General features: G+C 31.2%; 1 protein-coding gene across 1 annotated transcript in view; it reads left to right on the forward strand.

The window, feature by feature from the left end:
* Positions 1–7,866, forward strand: part of LOC113168482 (trichohyalin-like) — a 928,554-nt gene extending 920,688 nt beyond the window's left edge. Inside the window, exons 18-26 of the mRNA XM_033326585.1 lie at positions 2,431–2,490; positions 2,665–2,727; positions 3,531–3,593; positions 4,200–4,262; positions 4,874–4,936; positions 5,547–5,609; positions 6,216–6,278; positions 6,883–6,945; positions 7,275–7,866. Of these exons, the coding sequence (XP_033182476.1) occupies positions 2,431–2,490; positions 2,665–2,727; positions 3,531–3,593; positions 4,200–4,262; positions 4,874–4,936; positions 5,547–5,609; positions 6,216–6,278; positions 6,883–6,945; positions 7,275–7,343 (570 nt within the window). The 3' untranslated portion in view covers positions 7,344–7,866. The remainder of the gene's footprint in view (positions 1–2,430; positions 2,491–2,664; positions 2,728–3,530; positions 3,594–4,199; positions 4,263–4,873; positions 4,937–5,546; positions 5,610–6,215; positions 6,279–6,882; positions 6,946–7,274) is intronic.
* Positions 7,867–8,715: the final 849 nt, after the last annotated feature.

Raw genomic sequence — 8,715 nt, forward strand, 5'->3', positions numbered from 1 at the left:
CAGCATTTCTTTCTTCTGTCTTTGTGAAATAAAAAGATTTTTTTTTTTTTTTCTGGAATGGAGTCATTCACTTCTATTGATAATGGATTGTTTTTATTTATCTCTCCTACCTCCAAGTTGGAAAGGCAGCTCCAGGCTGAGAGGGAGACAGCTGAGAACTCGAACAGGGAGCTGAATAAGACAATCACAGAGGTTTATTGTTTTACCCAAATCAAATATCTGTCCAGTGTTTAGATTAGATTAGTTGTGTACAACTACATAGTTTCTTCCTAATTGAACATTTGCTGAATTTTGTGAACATAATAAACTGACTGATAGAACCAGAGAGAAAACTGGTTCAGACATGTTTAACAATCTTTATCGTATAATTGTTCACAGGTTAGAACCAATCAGAAAAGAGAATTAAGCAAGAATAGGGTTTTTTTGTGTATACTAAAGTTCCATTAATATTTCTTTCTTTGTTCCAGGTAGGCTAATGCTTTCTAGACACAAGATAACATCTCCTTAATTAGTTCATTAGAGTTGAAAAAAATAAGCTGAACCTCTTCAGTGCAGATTTAATTCACAAATAAGAATCCAGTCATGATACATGCTGTGTGTACATGGTTTTGATAAAATGTGTTCGCTTCATTTCTCTTATCTCTCAGTTGAAAACACGGCTCTTGGCTGAGCAACAAAAGAGAACAAAAGAAACTGAGAACTTGAAGAACCCGGAGAGCACAATCAGAGAGGTTCATCTTTTGATCAGTCATTTATCATTTATCTCTTTATGTTTTATATGAATTATTTATTTGTTGAGACAATGACACAGAAGCCATAAGAGTAAAACTGCTGTTATTACATGTATGAACTGAACTGTGACCACTATTCTGTGAGCTGCTATGTCCAGACCACCAACATGTAGAACTTATGGGATCTCTCAGACATTAAAACACAAAGATCAGGCGAGTTCAGTCAGTGAGAAACTGGAAGATACTAATGCACTTTGTCTCCTCTCACTCCTCCTCATCTGAGATGGTATCTTCCAGCTTCTGATTGACTGAACACACCTGATCCAGGTAACGAGCAGCAGATTGTTGGAAAACCAGAAAGAGAGCAGCAGTGAGGACCAGGGTTGTCTCCTCCTGCTTTAAACAGGAGACTGAGAAATAAATCAATTCAGATTAAAATTGATATATGAAGAGAATTAGAAACACAACTTACCAATAAGAAATGATCATTCACTTAGAATAAATGCTGTGTCGAGATCTTTTGATAATTAATTGTTTCTTTTCATCTCTCCGACCACCAGTTGTACAACCAGCTCCAAACTGAGAAGAAGAGTAAAGAGGTTTGTTTTTTTTTTTTTTTTTTTTCTGAATAAGTTCATCTTCTCAAATAAATGTTAATATTATTCAATTGAATTAAGTTCAATTGTATTTATATAGTAAATGCTGTGTCTATATCTCTTGATAATGAATTGTTTATCTTTATCTCACTTACCTCCAAGTTGAACTGGCATCTCAACACTGAGAAACAAAGGAGGATAAAGGCTGAGCAGACGATCAAAGAGGTACATTTTTCACCCATGTTAATTATCTGTCCAATAAAAAGATAAAAAATTATTATCTTTTTTTTTTCTACCTAAGATTTAGATTTGTTGAAGAGACCAAGACACAATGACCATGATATCTGAGACATCTAAAAACTGTTTTGAACCAGCAGTAGTAAATAAGATTGTATAAAACTAAAGACTAAGACTTAAGACTAATAATGTTTGTAGTTGAGTGTGAATTTATTCAAATATAAATTAAAATTATTGTCAAGGAAAAATTGATTGTTTCTTACAGATATGTTAAATAATAATCATTGTGTCCAGATTAAGCTTTTGTTCACACATTTCTACTTCAGGCGGTTTTCTTTTATTGTCCCATGACAGAAATTAAGCCTACATATCACATACTTATGATGTATTACTTCTATAAACCTCATTATTCCTTTAAAGTTACAAATCCCCCAAACTTTGTGTTCAAATTTCCAACAAACAAACTTTAAATTCATGTTGACCTAAACAGTTTCTCTTTGTGTTAACTCAGTAGTCATGTTGTAAACCTCATACCATAATACGCTGTTAAATGTTCTAATATAGAACATAAGGGGTAAAATTGGTTAATTACATACATTAAATAGTTTGAAACTTCCTCATGTATCATCACAGATAGACACTACTTAGTCAGTTGATTGGGAATAAAACAAATATTAGTCTAATTTATAATAACGTGTTTATTGGAGCAAATGATTCAGAGTCAAGTCAGGTTCAAACTGATGTTGCATGAAGAGAATTAGAAACACAACTTACGTCCACTGAGAAATGACCATTCACTTAGAATAAAAGCTGTGTCTACATCTATTGATAATGAATTGTTTTTCTTCATCTCTCCGACCTCCCAGTTGGAAACAAAGCCCCAGACTGAGAAGAGTAAGGAGGAGGCTGAGAAGAAGATTCGAGAGGTATGTTTGTTTTTCCTTTTTTTTTTTTTGTCATTTTTTTTTTTTTTTTCCTGAATCAGTTAACAAATGTTAATATAATTCAACTGAATTGAATTAAATTTCATTTATGTAACAAATGCTGTGTCTACTTCCATTGATAATGAATTGTTTCTCTTTATTTCTCCAACCTCCAAGTTGAAGTGGCATCTCCAGACTGAGAATCAGAGGAGAATGAACGCTGAGCAGACGATCCAAGAGGTGAATTTTTCACCTATATGAATTATCTGTCCAGTTTCTGTTTGTTTGTTTGTTTGTTTTGTTTGTTTTGTTTTGTTTTGTTTTGTTTGATTCGTTGAAGTGACCAAGCCACAATGACCATGATATCTGAGACATCTAAAAACTGTTTTGAACCAGCAGTAGGAAAGTAGATTATATAAAACAAATACTAATCGAAACATTGATTTTTGTTTCTTAAAGAAAAGTAATAAAATATTAATTGTGTCCACATTGAGTTGTTGTTAACACATTTCTACTTTAGGCAGTTTTATCTATTTTTGGCTTATGACAGAGATTAAACCCACATTTCACCACTACTCTCTTTTCACTACAACATTCAGGTTGTTTTCCATTAAACATGAAATTACCCAGTATTTAATTTATACTTGTGATGATATATTACCTCTGTAAACATCATCACTCCTTTAAAGTTACAAATCCTTCAAACTATGAGACCTGTGTCCTAAAATTTGCAACAAACAAACTTTAAATTCACAATGGTTTAAACATTTTCTCCTTGTGTTAACTTAGTTGCCATGTTGTAAACCACATACCATAATACAATGTACCATGTTCTGATATAAAACATTAGCGTTGAACTGGATTTCTAACATAAATTAACAAAATACTTAATAAAAGATAATTGTCATCATGGATAGAAGATTCTTAGTCAGTAAATTGTTATTTAACAAATGTTACTGTAATTTAATTCAATTTTATTTGTATAGCAAATGTCCACATCTATTGATAATGAGTTGTTTCTCTTCTTTTCTCCTACTTCCCAGTTGAACTGGCATCTCCAGACTGAGAATCAGAGGAAGATGAAGGCTGAACAGACGATCAAAGAGGTACATTTTTTTACCCATGTTAATTATCTGTGAAGTGATTTCTGTTTTTTTTCCCCCATTTTCTACATAGGATTTATATTTGTAGAGGAGAGTAAAACACAATAACCATAACTCAGTTGCCATGTTGTAAACCACATACCATATTAGACTGTAATATGTTCTGATGTAGAACATTAGTGGTGAAATGGATTAATAACATAAATTAGTTTGAAACTTCATCATGTTTCATCACTGATTTAATCTTTTTAGTCAGTTGATTGTTAATGAAACAGATAGTAATGTAATTTAACTCAATTAAATTTTATTTTATTTTATTTGCATAGCACCAAATTACAACATAAATCATCTCAAGGCATTTTGCAGTGTTTAAGGTTTAAGATCTTACAAGATATAAATGTATACAGAATGTAATGCTGTACAGTATTGAGCAATACATAAAAAGTGTTTGTTGGATCAAGTCAGATTCAATTCAAATTCAAACTTGTTGTACGAAGACTATTTGAAACACAACTTACAACCAATGAGAAATCATCTTCACTTACAATAAATGCTGTGTCTGCATCTATTGATAATGAGTTGTTTCTCTTCTTTTCTCCTACTTCCCAGTTGAACTGGCATCTCCAGACTGAGAATCAGAAGAAAATGAAGCCTGAACAGACGATCAAAGAGGTACATTTTTTTACCCATGTTAATTATCTGTGAAGTGATTTCTGTTATTTTTCCCCCATTTTCTACATAGGATTTATATTTGTAGAGGAGAGTAAAACACAATAACCATAACTCAGTTGCCATGTTGTAAACCACATACCATATTAGACTGTAATATGTTCTGAATGTAGAACATTAGTGGTGAAATGGATTAATAACATAAATTAAATAGTTTGAAACTTCATCATGTTTCATCACTGATTTAATCTTTTTAGTCAGTTGATTGTTAATGAAACAGATAGTAATGTAATTTAACTCAATTAAATTTTATTTTATTTTATTTGCATAGCACCAAATTACAACATAAATCATCTCAAGGCATTTTGCAGTGTTTAAGGTTTAAGATCTTACAAGATATAAATGTATACAGAATGTAATGCTATACGGTATTGAGCAATACATAAAAAGTGTTTGTTGGATCAAGTCAGATTCAATTCAAATTCAAACTTGTTGTACGAAGACTATTTGAAACACAACTTACAACCAATGAGAATTGATCTTCACTTACAATAAATGCTGTGTCTACATCTATTGATAATGAGTTGTTTCTCTTCTTTTCTCCTACTTCCCAGTTGAACTGGCATCTCCAGACTGAGAATCAGAAGAAGATGAACGCTGAACAGACGATCAAAGAGGTACATTTTTTTACCCATGTTAATTATCTGTGAAGTGATTTCTGTTTTTTTTCCCCCATTTTCTACATAGGATTTATATTTGTAGAGGAGAGTAAAACACAGTACCCATAACTCAGTTGCCATGTTGTAAACCACATACCATATTAGACTGTAATATGTTCTGATGTAGAACATTAGTGGTGAAATGGATTAATAACATAAATTAAATAGTTTGAAACTTCATCATGTTTCATCACTGATTTAATCTTTTTAGTCAGTTGATTGTTAATGAAACAGATAGTAATGTAATTTAACTCAATTAAATTTTATTTTATTTTATTTGCATAGCATCATTTTACAACATAAATCATCTCAAGGCATTTTGCAGTGTTTAAGGTTTAAGATCTTACAAGATATAAATGTATACAGAATGTAATGCTATACGGTATTGAGCAATACATAAAAAGTGTTTGTTGGATCAAGTCAGATTCAATTCAAATTCAAACTTGTTATATGAAGACTATTTGAAACACAACTTACAACCAATGAGACTTGATCTTCACTTACAATAAATGCTGTGTCTACATCTATTGATAATGAGTTGTTTCTCTTCTTTTCTCCTACTTCCCAGTTGAACTGGCATCTCCAGACTGAGAATCAGAAGAAGATGAACGCTGAACAGACGATCAAAGAGGTACATTTTTTTACCCATGTTAATTATCTGTGAAGTGATTTCTGTTATTTTTCCCCCATTTTCTACATAGGATTTATATTTGTAGAGGAGAGTAAAACACAATAACCATAACTCAGTTGCCATGTTGTAAACCACATACCATAATAGACTGTAATATGTTCTGAATGTAGAACATTAGTGGTGAAATGGATTAATAACATAAATTAGGTGAAACTTCATCATGTTTCATCACTGATTTAATCTTTTTAGTCAGTTGATTGTTAATGAAACAGATCGTAATGTAATTTAACTCAATTAAATTTTATTTTATTTTATTTGCATAGCACCACATTACAACATAAATCATCTCAAGGCATTTTGCAGTGTTTAAGGTTTAAGATCTTACAAGATATAAATGTATACAGAATGTAATGCTGTACGGTATTGAGCAATACATAAAAAGTGTTTATTGGATCAAGTCAGATTCAATTCAAATTCAAACTTGTTGTACAAAGACTATTTGAAACACAACTTACAACCAATGAGAAATCATCTTCACTTACAATAAATGCTGTGTCTGCATCTATTGATAATGAGTTGTTTCTCTTCTTTTCTCCTACTTCCCAGTTGAACTGGCATCTCCAGACTGAGAATCAGAAGAAGATGAACGCTGAACAGACGATCAAAGAGGTACATTTTTTTACCCGTGTTAATTATCTGTGAAGTGATTTCTGTTTTTTTTCCCCCATTTTCTACATAGGATTTATATTTGTAGAGGAGAGTAAAACACAATAACCATAACTCAGTTGCCATGTTGTAAACCACATACCATATTAGACTGTAATATGTTCTGAATGTAGAACATTAGTGGTGAAATGGATTAATAACAAATTAGGTGAAACTTCATCATGTTTCATCACTGATTTAATCTTTTTAGTCAGTTGATTGTTAATGAAACAGATCGTAATGTAATTTAACTCAATTAAATTTTATTTTATTTTATTTGCATAGCACCAAATTACAACATAAATCATCTCAAGGCATTTTGCAGTGTTTAAGGTTTAAGATCTTACAAGATATAAATGTATACAGAATGTAATGCTGTACAGTATTGAGCAATACATAAAAAGTGTTTATTGGATCAAGTCAGATTCAATTCAAATTCAAACTTGTTGTACGAAGACTATTTGAAACACAACTTACAACCAATGAGAAATCATCTTCACTTACAATAAATGCTGTGTCTGCATCTATTGATAATGAGTTGTTTCTCTTCTTTTCTCCTACTTCCCAGTTGAACTGGCATCTCCAGACTGAGAATCAGAAGAAAATGAAGCCTGAACAGACGATCAAAGAGGTACATTTTTTTACCCATGTTAATTATCTGTGAAGTGATTTCTGTTTTTTTTAATCTTGTACTTAAAATTTAGATTTGTTGAAGAGACCAAGACACAATAACCATGATCTAAGACACGTAATAACTGTTTGAACCAGCACACAATGATGTTTGTTTAAATATCACATTTGAGCATGATATTTAAATGATTGTAGTTCATGAATCTTTGTTGAACTTTATTAACATAGTGAACTGATTGATAAAACCAAGGGATGAAGGAGAAAACAGTTTCAGAGTTTCATCTGTTTGATCTGAATCTATCTTCATCTCTCATGTTGCAATTTGAAAAGCAGCTCTGGCGTGAGGATGAAGACTGGAGATATAACAACAGAAGTTATTACAATCATCAGCCACACTGAAGATGTCCAACATGAACTCACACAGTAACTTTATGATTAATGACAATTTGTCCTGATCAAAAATGACCATGAAGAAAGTTTTTGTCCATAAGACTAATAGTGAACTGTAAAATTGTAACTGTACCATAATCCTACAAATCTGATAACAAATGATGGGCTGAACATCAGACACAACACAACTCACTTATTTTCTTCAGAGACTAAACAAAATCCTTACTCACAAGAACATTTCTCAATAAGTTGAACAGTGCAGTTTTAAAACCAACATAATGTTGATTACTGTGTTCTTGTATCCCATTAAATAATTTCTATATGTACCCTGATGTGGTGACAAATGTCATCTTATTGGCTAGTTTCTATTTTATTTGTATGATATTTATTTTTCTTTTTACAATATCTGTTTTCTATGTACAGTAATATGAGCTTTGCACTTTATTGCATATACTATATTATTTTATATTCTATTGATATGTTGAATAATAATAAGAACAAATCACCAATAAAGCAACTTTTCTTAACTGCATTATTTTGATTCTGTTGCCTCAATAAAACTAAACACGTTTAAGAAACCACAAACCTGACTAGAAACAGGAACCAAACATATATATATATATATATATAGTCAATAATAATAATAATCAATATTATTTTTACTTTTCTTGCACATAGAAGTTCAACAAATCTGCTTTTTCTCCCTTCTTCAGTCTGTGTCTTTGCTGCTCTGTAAGACAGTAACGTTGGCTAGTTATTAAAAAGTAAACCTTGAGTATCATGCAAATTAATACAAAATATAGTAATGTAAACTAGATTGTAACATGACGAAGTCTTGTTCACAGAATATGGCTTATTACAGCTAACAAACTTTGTATTTGAAGTCTAAGTTTACAATTGTTTTGTTTTTTTAACTTGATTATTTATTTCTAAGAAGAGACTAAATCGTCAAGTATAAAAACTATAAAACAAGCTTCTATTATTAAATCTGTTTTGCTATTTCTTTTTAAAATGAAATAAGAATCAAAATATGTCATTATGTTGTAATTTGTTGTTCACTTCAAATATAACTGATTATAGATGTTTACTTATATACTGTTTGTTCTAGCAAGAATGAAGCTTCATAAAAATGAAATAACATGAAAATCTATTCTTTTCACACAGGTCTTTACCAAGTGCATGTTGCATGTAGCCAATAAAGATGTGACAATAAAGCAACTTCAATGTGCAGCATGTGCCATGTAGCAACTTATTAAAATACATTTCATTAATTTTACTGTATGTTTCATGTTATAAAACTTGTGACGTCTTACTTTTGGTTTCAGGAGCAGGTTGACGTGAAGCCGCATCCTCGTGTGCTAGAGAGAAACCATCAGTTAGC

Source organism: Anabas testudineus, chromosome 18 (genome assembly GCF_900324465.2).
Source record: "Anabas testudineus chromosome 18, fAnaTes1.2, whole genome shotgun sequence".
Classification (NCBI taxonomy): domain Eukaryota; kingdom Metazoa; phylum Chordata; class Actinopteri; order Anabantiformes; family Anabantidae; genus Anabas; species Anabas testudineus.